Source organism: Erythrolamprus reginae, chromosome 2, assembly GCF_031021105.1.
Source record: "Erythrolamprus reginae isolate rEryReg1 chromosome 2, rEryReg1.hap1, whole genome shotgun sequence".
Lineage (NCBI taxonomy): Eukaryota > Metazoa > Chordata > Lepidosauria > Squamata > Dipsadidae > Erythrolamprus > Erythrolamprus reginae.
Genome location: NC_091951.1, coordinates 204,197,119 through 204,212,716, shown reverse-complemented (window position 1 = coordinate 204,212,716; position 15,598 = coordinate 204,197,119). Strand labels below are relative to the sequence as shown.

General features: G+C 41.9%; 1 protein-coding gene across 3 annotated transcripts in view; it reads left to right on the top strand.

Moving 5' to 3' along the window:
* L1CAM (L1 cell adhesion molecule) overlaps positions 1-15,598 on the top strand; it is an 86,893-nt gene that overhangs the window by 17,677 nt on the left and 53,618 nt on the right. For all 3 annotated transcript variants that reach the window (XM_070741374.1, XM_070741372.1, XM_070741371.1), the window contains 9 exons: positions 3,168-3,279; positions 6,354-6,538; positions 7,851-7,982; positions 8,078-8,221; positions 8,939-9,050; positions 9,883-10,049; positions 12,252-12,429; positions 12,522-12,646; positions 14,904-15,005. In XM_070741374.1, the coding sequence (XP_070597475.1) occupies positions 3,168-3,279; positions 6,354-6,538; positions 7,851-7,982; positions 8,078-8,221; positions 8,939-9,050; positions 9,883-10,049; positions 12,252-12,429; positions 12,522-12,646; positions 14,904-15,005 (1,257 nt within the window). The remainder of the gene's footprint in view (positions 1-3,167; positions 3,280-6,353; positions 6,539-7,850; positions 7,983-8,077; positions 8,222-8,938; positions 9,051-9,882; positions 10,050-12,251; positions 12,430-12,521; positions 12,647-14,903; positions 15,006-15,598) is intronic.

Genomic DNA, 15,598 nt, shown 5'->3' with positions numbered 1-15,598 from the left:
CCCTCCCACTCTCTCTCTCTCTCTCTCTTTTTTCTCTCCATCTTTCTCCCTCCCTCTCTTCCTCTCTCCCCTCTCCTTTCCCTCTCTCTTTTCCTTTCTCTCGCTGCCTCTTTTTCTCTCTCTTTCTCTCTGTCTGTCTCTTTCTTTCTCCCTCCCTCTCTTTCTCTCCCTCCCTCTCTCTCTCTCCTCTTTCCCTCCCTCCCTCTCTCTTTCTCTCTCTTTCTCTATGTCTCTTCTCACTCACTCGGAAAGCTGAGGCTGGGCCGACCCAGAGAGCTCTCCTTGAGGTTCTTCATTTCTCTTTTTCTTTTTGGAAATCCAGGCTGGCTGAGGGCCGAGTGCAAGCATGACGGAGGCTTCCCCAAAGATGACCCTCCTCCTTCTCCTCATGCGACCACTTAGGCCAGGGGTAGGCAAAGTTGGCTCTTCTATGACATGTGGACTTCAACTCCCAGAATTCCTGAGCTAGCATGATTCTCTCAGGAATTCTGGGAGTTGAAGTCCACAAGTCATAGAAGAGCCAACTTTGCCTACCCCTGGCCTAGGCAGTTGTGGTGGGGATGGGCGAACCTCCTCAAGCGAGTGACTGGGCCCGGCCAAAATGCAGCAAAGGTGTGTAGGGCTGGTGGGTTGACTGGCTGATGGGCCAGCATTTTTGGTGAGGGCGTTCTGGCTTTCTCTGAGTCTGACACCTGGGATGGGCATGCAAGGTTCAATGGAGCCAGCCCCCTTTTCCTGCTGCCCTGAGCTTCTTTACTCCTCCAGCGGAGCAGTGTTACCAGTGGCATTGATTGAAAAGTGTCCTTTGGGCAGCAAAAGTCCCCTGTGCAAGGTTTAAATCCACTGCTGGGTTTCTGCAGGCCCTTACGCCTTTCCGTTGTCACTGAACTGCAAAATGTTTTTACCAATTTGGCAGGGAGCTGCAGCAAAGGGCCACATGTGGCTCCGGAGCTACAAGTTGCTGACCCCTGATCTTGGCTGTTGGTTCACTGATCAATGTTGGCACCCAAATGAAAAAATCCCAGCTTAATAGCTGCCCAACTTCTGACTGAACACATCCACAAAGGAAAATTCTTCTGGCAAATAGCTCTTGCCATTTGGAATGTTTATATAACATTGAACCCAAATCTGACTTCCTTAATTGAAAGACTGTCTTTCAATTCTATTCTGTGTCCTGCATTATCTTCCGGAAGGACACATTAGTCAGAATGCATCCAATCAATGTGGAATAAGGTAGAATGTTGGGTTTTTTTCTTTTTTAAACTTGAGAAACTGCCTTTAATGTTTCGCAGCAAAAATCTATTGCTCCCTTAGGGAGCTTAGAGTTAAGTGAATCAAAGAAGAGGAGACAGGGTTTGTGAAATAACCAGTGATGAAATTATGAAAATTGAGAAGTATATTCATGCAAAGATTAAAACTCTGAGAAAAGCTTTATTGCAGTGAATTATGGAAGAATATGATGTATCATTTATTATCATTACATAATTGCTCAGCAACTAAAGGATTTACCCCAGATAGCAAGAAACTACACCAAAGATGAAGACTTAGAGAAGTGATGTGTAGGACCCTTTTGTATGTTCCTAGCAATGACCGAGACAAGAAGCTGATGAATAAAATTGGTGACACTAAATTCAAGTCTTCCTGATCACAGATCTCATTGAGGGAACTTTCAGCTGGTCTCTTACTGCCTAGTATACATCATCAAGCTGTTCTGGAAATTAAAGAGGAAGAAATATCCAAGGGAATTGCTAAAGTTGCTTCTCAGAGTGAGATAGGCAGCATATACATGGGGCTACCTTTGAAAAGTGTTCGGAAACTTCAGATCGTGCAGAATGCAGCTGCGAGAGCAATCATGGGCTTTCCCAAATATGCCCATGTTACTCCAACACTCCGCAGTCTGCATTGGTTGCCGATCAGTTTCCAGTCACAATTCAAAGTATTGGTTATGACCTATAAAGCCCTTCATGGCACCGGGCCAGAATATCTCAGGGACCGCCTTCTGCCGCACGAATCCCAGCGACCAGTTAGGTCCCACAGAGTGGGTCTTCTCCGGGTCCCGTCAACCAAACAATGTCGCTTGGTGGGACCCAGAGGAAGAGCCTTCTCTGTGGTGGCCCCGACCCTCTGGAACCAACTCCCCCCAGAGATTAGAATTGCCCCCACCCTCCTTGCCTTTTGTAAGCTGCTTAAAACCCACCTCTGCCGCCAGGCATGGGGGAACTAAGATACACTTTCCCCCTAGGCCTTCACAATTTTATGTATGGTATGGTTTGTATGTATGATTGGTTTTTATATAATGGGTTTTTAGCTGCTTTTTTAGTGTTGGATTTTGTTGTACTGTTTTACCGCTGTTGTTAGCCACCCCGAGTCTGCGGAGAGGGGCGGCATACAAATCCAATAAATAATAATAATAATAATATAAATTTAATGAAGGAAGGAAGGAAGGAAAGAAGGAAGGAAGGAAAGAAGGAAAGAAGGAGGGCAGGCAGGCTGGGTCATAACCTCACTTGGAAAGCTTGGAAAGTTGAAGGCAGCTTTATGAATGAGTATGTGTCAAACTGCCTTTAAGTTAGTGCAGCCAATAATACATTCTTTACCCTCAAAATATGAAGATAATCAGAATATGAAGTCAGTCGAAAGCTAAACATCCTGCAACTTTGTTGGCTAGGCTGACGGGCCAGCGTTTGCCCATGATGGCAAACCTATGGCATCCGCGCCACAGGTGGCACACAGAGCCATATCAAAGGGCACACAAGGTGTTGCCATGTGTCAGCTCCAGCACGCATGCGTGCGCTGACCACTGCCTTGGGAAAGGTCATTTCACCTTCCAGATGCTGCAGGGAAGCTTCCCTGAAACCTTGGAGGCAAAAAAAAATATCACCCATTGGACAAACCGGAAATTTGGAAAAACACACTTCTGGTTTGTTCGTGGGGTGATTTTTAATGATTTCTAAAATCCTGAGATCCCCTCCCTACCCCTGACATATAATTCTTACTACTCAAAAGGTGAACTCCTACTCATGCAGAAGAAGCCTAAAAAGCCATTAACATGATTTAAACAAGGTTCCAATTGCCCCCATTAAAAATCAAATTGCCCCCTCCCCGTGGGGCAGGGCCCCCACATTGGGTACCACTGGACTAACTCTTTTCTTCTCTCTCTTCCACAGCTAACACTTTCTCATACCAGAAACCAATTTTAATTGTGCCAGAGACCACACGCAAAACCTACGTGGCCTTGTTAGGAAAACCTTTGATACTGGAATGCATTGCTGCAGGACTGTAAGTATTTGGAGACATCTGCCAGCAAATATTATATATTTTATATCTCTATCCATCCATCCATCCATCCATCCATCCATCCATTTATCTATCGTAATGAGATTCTATATCTTTCAAATGCCGCGAGTCCAGAGAGACTTCTTTGCCCGGGGAGCTTAAGTCTATAAATGGACGAAAATGAACGTTAGCCAAAGGACTGCTAATACAGATTTGAAAGGTATTTTGCTAAACCCATAAACTGATGAAATATAGGTAGTCCTCGAATTACAACCACAACTGAGCCCAAAATTTCTGTTGCTAAGTGTTCTGTCGAGCTCTCTGGTAGAATCCTCCCCAAAATGCACAGATACAATTTCAGACACACACACACGTTTGAAAAGTCAAAACAATGTTCTTTATACCGAAAATGCAAATAAACAGAGCACTCTTTTTGTATAGCAAAGAGCACTTGTCTCCAAACAAATTGGTAATTTGTACAAGTACCTTATCAGTTCTGTGATACTTAGCTTGCAGCTGTGAGGCAATTCACAGTCCTTCTTCTTTCACAAAGTGAAACACACTTTGCTCTGGGTTAGTTTCAAAGCGGGGAAAAATCAGCACACAAAGATCAAAGTCAGCAAAGCAGTCATGAAACACAATGATCAGATAATCCTCCACAATGGCCAAATCCACACGCTGCTCTTTATAGCAGCCTCGCTAATTACCACAGCCCCACCCAACCACAGGTGGCCTCATTTTCTTTGATAATAATCTCTCAGTTGTTGTTGCCTATGCATTGCTCTCCGCATGCGTGGCTGTATCATTAACGCTTGTTCTGAATCCAAGGAGGAGCTAGATAATTGATCTCCTTCTGAGCTGTCTGCCCCACTCTCCTTCTCCCTGTCACTCATGTCTTCTTGGTCAGAGGAGCCTTCATCAGCAGATTCCACCGGGGGGGGGGGGAAACAGGCCTGCAGCATGTGGATGTCTCCCCCACATCCATAGTCCTTGGGGCAGGAGCAGGGCCAGAGCTAACCACAACACTAAGTGAGATAGTTAAGTAAATTTTGCCCTATTTTATGACCTTTCTTGCCACAGTTGTTAAATCACTGCAGTTGTTAAGTTAGTAACATGGTGGTTAAATGAATCTGGCTTCCCCATTAAGTGAATGGGGAATGGGAATGGGAGAGTATACCTGTTGGGCAATGAAGGGCTACCAAATTTTTTATTACCGCACTGTGGCCGTGGCTTATGCATTTTCTTTCAACATCTTTCAGTGCAAATTGGGTGCTCTGGGGTAGAGCTCCATTTTTGCTACCCCACTGTGTTCCCCCCGCCTGTCTGGGCAGCAGCCCACCCCTGGTCTTGGGTACGATAACAAAAACAGCCAATGAGACAAGGGTACACCTTGATTTTAGTAGCTGTTTCTAATGCTATCCCCATTCTTTTGTGGATAGGTTGGTAGGTTGGAGAAGCTTATATCTGCATGTATGTTTGAAAGGGAATGGCTGTGTTTTAAGGCAGGTGTGAGAAACTGGCGGCCCATGAGCCAGATGCCTCACACACGGGCCACACCCACCCCAGCTCTGCGAAGGGGGGGAAATGTTGTGATACGTCATGGGACGGCAGCAAGTTTGACACCCATGTGTTAAGGAGTTGTGACTTCTGACTTCTAATTGCTTGGGAAAATACAGCTTGGGGTTTCCTTGCTGGTTTGGAGAGGCAATGGAAATCTCTAATCCAAAGTAATTTCCCCCCCTTTTTGACTGCATAGAAATCACTCCATCCTTTGAGTGGCCTTGGAAGTATTTATCTAAAACATTTCTATAGCCGCCGGTCTTATAACCAACTCTGGGTGGCTTCCAATCAAGTCGGATAGAAGCAGAGATTTAAAAACCAAAATACATTCAGCAGTAATTAGAACAACATTTTGTTCGTCTGCTACTCCAGGGACACTCAACTCCTCCTGCCATTCAGCTGCTGGTTTGATGATGAGAAGGGAAACATCAGCAGAGAAGTGGAATGATGCCCTTTGATTACATGCTTAGTAGTGGTTTAATTAACTATGCTGTTAGGTAGCAACAAACAAACAATAATGAGCGGCAAAACAGCCTGGAGTCTTGCTGAGGCAGTTGGCAATCCCTGCTCTGCTATGGAGCTCACATTTCTCTAGGCCAAACCACTTCACAGGTTTCTTATGAACATAAAATGAATATGGTAGGAGCTGAGTATCTGGTGAGCTGATCATCTGTGAATCATCCATTTCTCCATCATAACACCAAATGCATTTAAATCAATGAGATAATTTAATCATGGTACAAATCAGCTTCTTCTAGCACTTTCCAGACGTATTGCACTACAACTCTTGTTATCCCCAGACAATGAACCTATAGGGATCTAGATGATGGACTTTGGAATCCAAGAAAGCCAAAAAGTGCTAATAGCAATAGCATTTAGACTTATATACCACTTCATAGTGGTTTTACAGCCCTCTCTAAGCAATTTACAGAATTAGCATATTGCCCCCAACAATCTGGGTCCTCATTTTACCCACCTCGGAAGGATGGAAGGCTGAGTCAACCTTGAGATGGTGGTGAGATTTGAACTGCTGAACTACAGCTAGCAGTTAGCCTGCAGTAGCCTACAGTGCTGTATTCTTAAATACTGTGCCACCCCTGGCTCTTAGTAAGTTGGAGGTGGAGAAGGGACTTAACAGATTTGACTGATATAACTAGTACTAGTCTCTTGATCCAGATGCACCTGGTGAGTTCTAAAGAAAAATTAATTTCAAAGATAATAAATGCAGTTCCTTTACAAATAAACATATACTGGTACTGTACATGTATAACTACATTCTTCCTCACAAAATGCAGTATCCCTTTCAGCTTTATGTCCAGGAGAAAGATGCCTCTTCTAAGATGACAAATTCTCCCATCTGCAATTTTCATATGATCTTGTTTAAATCAAAATTTCAAATATCAAGTTCTTTTTAACTGAACAATATGATTTTAAGCAGTGACCTAGATCAGTAACACTCAACTGAGTTGGAATCCAATTTTATACACATTCTTTTTTCTTCTTCCCTTTCTCTGCAGCCCTACACCATCGGTGGAGTGGATCCACCTGAATAGACTGAACCCTTCACCTGGGGTGACCTTTGAGAACTACAACAAAACCCTTTGCATCCCACGTGTGACCGAGGATGACGATGGAGACTATCAGTGCATCGCTCGTAATGAGCATGGCAGCATCCGTCACACCTATACCGTTAATGTTGAGGGTATTTCCATCCACAATTTTAATCCAGTAGGGCCCCTTAGGATAAATATGGGAAATATTTGGAGTAGTCAGACTGGCCAGTAGCAAGATTTCCCTTTTGAGAAAAGATTATGGTGAGGTGAATAGATGTTACAACACAATGTCACTCCAAATTCTTTTCTCCTATAGCCTACCATTTGATGTGACATTATTAGGTTGTGTTTCTCTCACTAAATGACATTCAGATGTGTGTAGAAATTCAAGTGGAATGGAGGCACAGCGTAATTATGTCATATACTGTGATTTGGGATGATAGCAGGAAGAGTGGGAAAAAAATAGGGAGGCAACAGCCATTTTTTAATATTTTGGGATAAAAGGAGAAAATGGAAAAGGCATGAAGGGAAATATTTAAAAAGGCAGCTTACTTTGAAAGATAAAATTTTCTAAAAAGTGTAGTTATCCAATTACATATATTTTCAACCCACAGATCTTGGCAGCATTGAAACATTGACTGTGAATAAAAAACTAGGTTTTAAGCTTAACCAGACATGCTAGCTATAACACAAACAAAACTTAGCACTCCGTTGCATTCATTGGAGAAAATTAAAGCAGATGCTTTGTATTTTCTTTGAAGGCCATTAAAATTTAAATTTCCAAATTTCAATTGGATTGTTCTCATTAAATAAAGACATTATGTCATTATTCAATTATTATCCTGATATTTCATGCTTTTAGGGCTTAAGCTTAAGTGGTTGCCAGCTAGAAACATTTTTTGCATTCCATGGACTACACCACATCTTAGCAAATCTTTACACAAAGTTTTATTGCAGCACACAATTTCCCCAACAGTAGCCTGTAGCTTTGCGTCAACTCCACTTTTCTAGACAAAGTGATGTTGCCATGCAAATGTGTCTAATACTCAACCCTTTATATTCAGTCATTTCATACTTGGTCCCAAAGCTAAATTGACAATTATTTGAAATAGATAAAATTTCCTAGTTGAAGAAAAAGACAGATTCTTCCCTGCCTTGAAGAATATATAAAAGAAGGGCTATGCCCTCCTACTTTTGCCCTCCAGGTGTTTTGTATGATCATCACCCCCCAACTCTCTAATTATTGGTTGGCATGGTGATTCAAAGCAAATAAAGCATGGACTTGCCTGTACCTGATTGAAATATGAGAAGTAATAGGAAAGGAGTTTGAGGACAACTCATTATAAAGTGAGCATTGTGTTAGTCCATATAAAAAGAGATTTGGAAGGCTGACACTCCTCACTGTAGTGAGCTAATTTTGTCTTAATGGATGCTATTTTCACCTGGTCTTCTTTTTCTCAGCTGCTCCACACTGGATAAAAATGCCCGTGAGCCAGATTTATGGACCAGGAGAGAATGTCCGCCTGGATTGCGAAGTTGATGGAAAACCTAAGCCTAAAGTGTCATGGAGCATAAATGGGATTCCTCTAAAAGGTGAGTGAAAGGGTGACAAAAAAAGACAGAGAAAAAAGCAGAAGACTACAATGCCAACTTAGTTTCCTGGACCTAAACTCTTGCCTGATTTTCAGATGTGATGCCAGATTCAAGAAGGAAGATTCAATCAGGGGCTTTAATCTTCAGCGAGGTGCAGCCCAACGACACCGCTGTTATACAGTGTCAGGCCCACAATAAGCACGGCAGTCTCCTGGCCAATGCATACATCCTCGTGGTCTGTAAGTTTATCTCTCCACTTTGAATCAAAATGGGGCTGCTCACAGTTTAAAAGGCAGGCAAAAAACCCCAAGCAGTCTATCCCAATTATTCTATCACATCACCAACCTTGCAGTTTTCATTGTGAAATTCTTCCAGTAGCTCTTTCACCTGCATCAAGATAGGAGTGTGAATGAAGTCTATGCTTCAGTCAACTTTCCAGGGACTGGCACTCAGTATTTATAAATTATATACAGAGTCTGTTTCTCTTTTTGCTCACCTCTGATGACAAAGGCCTTGCAGTGACAAAGACCTTTTTAAACCTCCAAATCAATGGCATGGATGTGGCGTTAGAGATAGCATCCCACTGAGGAATTGTGTAGTCATCTTAGTGGGTTTAGCAATGGCTCTTCCCAGAAGCCTTTAACTTAAGGAAAAGAAGGAAGAAAATATATTAAAAAGTTAGTTTAACTTAACAAGTTAATAAGAAGAACATTTATTCTCTCCTGCTAATGTTAATGAGAAGAACACTTATTCTTACCTGCTATTCTGGCCTGTGTCCACCATCTGTGCTCATCATGGTGTTAAAAAAAACTGTGAATATGTTAAGTACACAGACCTTTTTTTCTGGTTGTTTTCCATTGACTTACAATCTCCTTTTTCTGGAGTGTTGACAAGCTAGGTAGGATTTCTTGAGGAGATGAGTATCCTGCCTCATTGAGCTTTTTATTTTACTCCAGGGTTGCCAGCAGAGATCCTGACCCCAGATGGCATAGAGTATGCTGTGGTAGAGAACCAAATAGTGATCCTACATTGCAAGACTTTTGGGGCACCCAGACCTAAAGTGCAGTGGTACGGTTTTCTGTTTTGGGTCATTTTCAGAAAGCACAATATTTTTTGATTTGTCCACAGCTGCTCTGACATTATATAGTTCCACTTATATATCATCTTTTAAAAAAATATCACTCAGTGATAGTCTTTTTCATTTGTACTTGGAAAATCAAATGCCTCTTTGATTAGCTTAGCTCTGTCAAATAACAAACGTATGGGCAAAATGCCAGTGCCAATGTAGGAAGAGAATTGGGCCAGTGAAAACCACAATTATACTATTAGCATATTCAGGAAATTGCAGAAGGGAAAGAAGTGGGGGGGGGGAATCAAACATAGATATTCCATTGCTCTAGTCTCTTTTGGGATGAACAGTATTAGACAAAATATTGTAAAGGCCTAAGAAATAGCATTTTAAGCAAAAGAAAGTCAATTAAAGCTGTTATATATGAAAAGAATTATTAGGAGCCGGATTGTGTTGCAGAATACCCTGAGATGTACTATAGAAAGAGATATCTATTTGTCATATCCAGTAGTGGATTCTAAATTAGTTTACTACAGTTCATGCATGCACAACGCTTCTGCGCATGCGTAGAAACAATCCAGGCAGGTGGGCGGAGCCTCCCGCCGCTGCTATCAGTTCACAGAACCGGGCCAAACCGGGAGCAACTCACCACTGATTATTTATTTGATTGTTTGTTTGTTTGTTTGTTTATTGATTGATTGATTGATTGGATTGTATGCCGCCCCTCTCCGCAGACTCGGGGCGGCTAACAACAGTAATAAAACAGCATATAACAATAATCCAATACTAAAAACAGTTAAAAATACTCTCCTTCTCATTTTCATTTCCCAGGTTTATGGAAGACATGACCCCTGCCCTGAAAGATGAACGAACCTTTATATTCACCAATGGATCCCTGAAACTTCAGGAAGTCCGACGCGAAGATGCAGGGAACTTCACATGCTTGGCTGAGAATGATCAAAACAATGTCTCCATCATTGCCCGCCTGGTTGTCAAAGGTGAGATCAGGTTTCCCAACCATGCATTAAATCAAAGAGAAATATGACAGAAAGTAGTTGGCCCTAAGACAGTGATGGCGAACCTTTTTTTCCTTAGGTGCCGAAAAAGCGTGGGCGCACGCTATCACGCATGTGTGAGTGCCTACACCCATAATTTAATGCTTGGGGAGGGCGAAAAAAGCTTCCCTTGGCTCCCCAAAGCCCTCTGGAGGCTGGAAATGGCCTGTTTCCCAACTTCTGGTGGGCCCAGTAGGCTCGTGTTTCACCCTCCCCAGGCTTCAAAGGATTCTCTGGAGCCGGGGTGTTCTGCCAGGCTCTCTGCTGGAGCCTCCCGAAAATTCAAGGGTACAAATTTCAGACACACATACGTTTGAAAATTCAAAACAATGTTCTTTATCACAAAATTCAAAATAAACTAAGCACTCTTGTTGTATTGCAAAGAGCACTTGTCCCAAAACAACTGGGTAGTCTGTACAATTTCCCTTAATCAGTCATTAAGTACTTAGCTAGCAGCTGTGAAGAAACTTCACACCCCTTCTTCTTCCAACGAAGTGAGACACACACACACACGTTGCTCTGCTTTGTTTTCAAACGAGTGAAAAATCAACAAAGTCCAGAAACCAGCAACACAGGATTCCTGACGAACTGCAACCAGATACTCTTCCACAATGGCCAAACCCACATGCTATTTATAGCAGCAGCCCTAATTACTGGAGCCCCACCCAAACACAGGTGGCCGCTCTTATATCCTGTAATACGTCCTTACTTGGTCTCTTCTACACATAATTCTGCACTTGCGTGGGTCCAAAACGTCTTCATCCGAATCAATGGAAGATAATGGAGATTGACTGCCTGGGCTGTGTGCCAAGCCCCCCTCTTCCAAGTCACTCCCACCTTCTTCTTCGTCCGAGGAAACTAAACTCTGCACTGACTCTGTTGGCAATAACACAGGCCTGTGACATGTTGAAGTTTCTCCTGCATCCACCTCCACATTCCCTGGGGCAGGAGCTGGGCCAGAGCCAACCACAACACGGGGTAGGGTAAAAACACCCCCCCCACCCCCTGGAGGCTCTCTGGAAGCCAAAACCGCCCTCCCATAGCCTCTGTGTTAGCCAAAAATCAGCTGACCGGCACAACATGCACATTGGAGCTGAGCTAGAGCAATGGCTTGCGTGCCAGCAGATATGTCTCCCTGTGCCACCTGTGCCAAACGTGCCATAAGTTTGCCATCACTGCCCTAAGAGATATGATAGGAAGGGAGTAATCTGGAACAAAGTACTGTGGCTTTCAACTAAATCCTCTAAAACTGTTTCCTTCCACAACGTTCCACTTCATAAGTGGATGTGGCAGCTTATGCCAGAGCTTTTACTATTGGTTGTAACGTCAGGGGCTTCTCTAAAATCCAATGAAATGAGCATTGTGTCATGATGTTCTATTCCTTGCAAACATGCACACGGCATAGAATGTTGTGATGCTCATTTCATCACCTGCCTCTTCCTCGCCTCCCTAGCGATGCCCACGTGAATGAGGTTCTGCCAGGCCATCTGCCTGTGGCATCAAGCTAAGCTTTTAATCTGGCAAGCCTTTCCGGCAGTTCATACCCCTCCTGGGATGAGGATGAGGGAAGTTGGTGTTTATTTATGCTTGCTAATAAATTCTTTGTACCTAAAGATGTATTGTATTTTCTCCAGTGTGGAGAATGGCTTAAAGATAATCTCTTCATGTGGAAAATGACCTGAAGACTTTTATTTAAAATTAAATAGAAGGCAGTTTTACTTGAGAGCGAATGTAATGGATGCTTTAAAGCAGTGTTTCCCAACCTTGGCCACTTGAAGCTATCTGGACTTCAACTCCCAGAATTCCCCAGCCTGGCTCTTTCAAGGCATTTGCTAGCCTAAAATGTTGTCTTGTTTGTGGTTCAGTCTGTGTTGAGAAGACAGTCTCTGTGAAAAGTGTAGGACAAATTTTCAATGGAAGGAATCATGTTTTACTTCCTTAAGGTGAAAACGGGGGACTGCTACTGAGATTTTCAAGCTGGAAAATGTCTTGGGCCAGTCATAGTTGTATTAGGACACATTCAAATACAAGAATGATTTTTAAAAAACCCATCACCTGGGATAAATGTATGAGAGGACTATAGATACTCACAGTAAGAGTTCATGGGTGGAGAGGCTACAATACAGTATTCAATCCCTATTCCAGGAGCAACACAGATCGAAGAGGGACCTATTAACATGGAAAAGAAGCAAGATGAGAGTGTGACCTTCAACTGCAAGGTACTGTTTGATGAGAGTATTCCAAAACGTGGTATCCAATGGCGCCTAGATGGAAAAGATATTGAAGAATTAGATGACAATAAGAAATCAGATGACAATAAGAAGTAAGTTCAAAGAGTACAATCACGTTGAATAAAAGCTTAGGGTGCAATGTACTTTTGCATTAACTTTACTCTGAATGTTGGTCTTTTCTTAGATATGTCATTGGTGACATGTCTCTGACCGTCACCAGCGTGGACTTCTCTGATCAAGGAACATACAGCTGCCTGGCCTGGACCACCCTTGACTCTGTAGAAACAAGTGCCAATCTTTTGGTATATGGCAAGTATCAAAAAAAGAAAGATTAGGTTTGGATTGTTTCTCTCTTGAAGTTAAACTTCAAACCAGGGAAATCTCAAAGGGATGCAGTGATATTCCTGCCACATGGGTACTAAACTGATATTTTAAAAAAAAGAAGTATTAGCTTTTTGCTGTGTTTCTGTTTTTGCAAATTGGTCCATGTACCGTATTTTTCGGATCATAAGACACACCCATGTATAACATGCATCAAAATTTCAAATAGGTAAGTAAGAAAAAAAGTTTTTGTCCTTCCCAGTCCCAGGAGCACTCTGCAAGCCTCTGTGCACCCCATTTTTGTGAAAAACAGAACAATTTATTTGCAAAAATGGATGCAGGGGCAAGGCTTTGGAGACCAAAATGTGTGTATAAGACGCACCGACATTTCCACCACCTTCTTTTTTGGGGGTGGTTTGCAAAAATGGGGTGGGCAAAGGGTTTGGGAGGCCTGCAGACAGCTCCTAGAGGTTGAATGAAGACAAAAACCTCCCAATGTTTGCGCAAAAGGGCCCATTTTCTGTCAAGTTTTTTTCACAAAAACAGGGGTGTCTTTGCCTTCCCCTAGCCCCTAGGAGCACGCGGCAGGCCTCCCAAACCTTCTGTGCACCCCGTTTTTGCAAAAAACAGGCCTATTTTTTGCAAAAATGGATTCAGGGGCAGGGCATCAGGAGACCAAAATTTATGTATAAGATGCACCAACATATCCACCCTCTTTTTTTGCAGGGGGAGAGGTGTGTCTTATACTCCGAAAAATATATATTTCTGACAAAGCCATCTATAGTACAACAATAAAAACATACTGTAATTGAACCAAAGCAACCTGTCAACAAATAAAAATAACAGTAATTATACCAAAGGTATATACCAAATATACATGAATTTCAAGAAGGGAATGCTAGTTACAGAAACAGGGTTTTAGATGATCATTTGAAGCAATTAAAGAAGGTGTAAATTGTACCATAATAGGATGGAAATTGCGCAGCATTGAAACTGCTACTGAAAAGGAACTTTTCTATACATATATTGCACTATTATTTTCTTTACTTTCCTTACTTTTTCCTTTTAAAATATTTATTGTTTTTAATTTTTTAATTCACCTTTAATTCTTTAATAATAAAAATTATAGGTAGTCCTGGATTTACAACAGTTCATTTAGTGACCATTCAGAAACAATACCACCAAAATAGTGACTTATGACAATTTTTCACATTTACAGCTACTTTAAGCAACCCCATGGTTACACGATCAAAATTCAGATGCTTGGCAATTGACTCATACTTATGACCATTGCAATGTTCTGGGGTCATGTGATCACTTTTTGCGACCGTCTTAGAAGCCAGATTCACTTAACAACCATGATACTAACCTAACAACTGCAGTGATTCACTTAACAACTATGGCAAGAAATGTTGTAAAACGGGTCAAAATTCACTTAACAAATGTTTCAATTAACAACAGAAATGTTGAGCTCAATTGTGGTCATAAGTCAAGGACTACCTGAGTAAGAAAAGGCTCTGCCTCCAGTTGATTCCAGTTAGGCCACTTCTGCATACCCTCAGAAATTCAAGATGGTATGTTCTGATTGGTAAATAAATTAATTTTAGTGGGATATTATTCCGGAGGAGATTAACTATTAAAATTAAGCTGGATGATTCACTGAAATGTGGAAAATTCTAAATATTGATAACAAGCTGCCCATCTTGCAGTTCAAGCGACTTGTAAAATAAAATTCATAAATAATATAAATGTAACTGCTATAATTTACATACATATGTAATATCATTTACATTTTATCTACATATAAAAACATAGCGTATAAAACAAAGCAGACATTGGTCTGTTTTTTAATGAAGTAAATTTGTTTCTATTGTATTATAAAAAATACAGACTGAAACCCAATAAATAACGTCTTTGAACCACAAGTGCACAGAAAACTGACCGATAAGTTCAGAATTTTCAGAAATAAGCCTTTGTTTAAACAAGCTGGTTTTAATTACATTTAATCAATCTTTAGCCTTTAAAGGCTATAAATTCAATCAGCTTTAGGTGGTGGATTACTCTGTCATCATATAATTTGTAATAATTAATGTAATTCTGTCCCTGAAGGTGGAATAAAAGGATTCAAAATTTCACATTGTGGGACAGGCTTGGACAATCTGTATGGGGAAAAATATCTCGGATTTTTCTTCTGTAGCGAGGACAGATAGATGAGCAGCTGTCTCATTGCTGTTTTTTTTGTCAGGCATACCTGGCCCTGTGTTGGATCTGGAGGTGGAGAAGCAACAGAATCATCAGGTAAAGCTGACATGGACACCTGGAGATGACCACAACAGAGAAATAAAGGGTAAGGAATCGTGCCGAGTGTCTCGCCATTAGGGACAAATGACCTCTGGTTAATCAGAAGTTGTGGATTTTCCCCTTGGAAAAAGCATCCACGAGGCCTGCTGCTTTCATCAAAATGACAAGCAGCAGCCTTGTTGCCACACAACCTTGGCCTCTTTTGTATCCGCGTAAGGGGTCACGACACATGTACGGAAGGGGCAGAGCTGACATTACAGCACTGCTTTCATCCTTTACTTCTCATTTGAACCATCCCATGGATGTCTCTGCTTGGGAGCAGTTCGGGTGAGTAAAGCAAGAGGTTGATCAAAGAGATTCCTTGGTTTCTGTTTTTCTCTTACAGCAGCAAGTATTTGCGGCTAGAAAGCACCATAGGCAGCCATTTTATACAGGGTTGTTCAACAAGAATGAACCGATTTGACGCAATATTTTTATTAAGGAAAAGCATTACAAAACTCCAGCCAAGTCACATGTATTCTGCTCACCATCAACTTTTATTTCCTGTCTTACAAGGATTCAATGTGCCCACCACTTGCAACCCAGACAATATCAATGTGATAAGAAAATTCCTCCCAGGCGCATATCAACAATCCACCG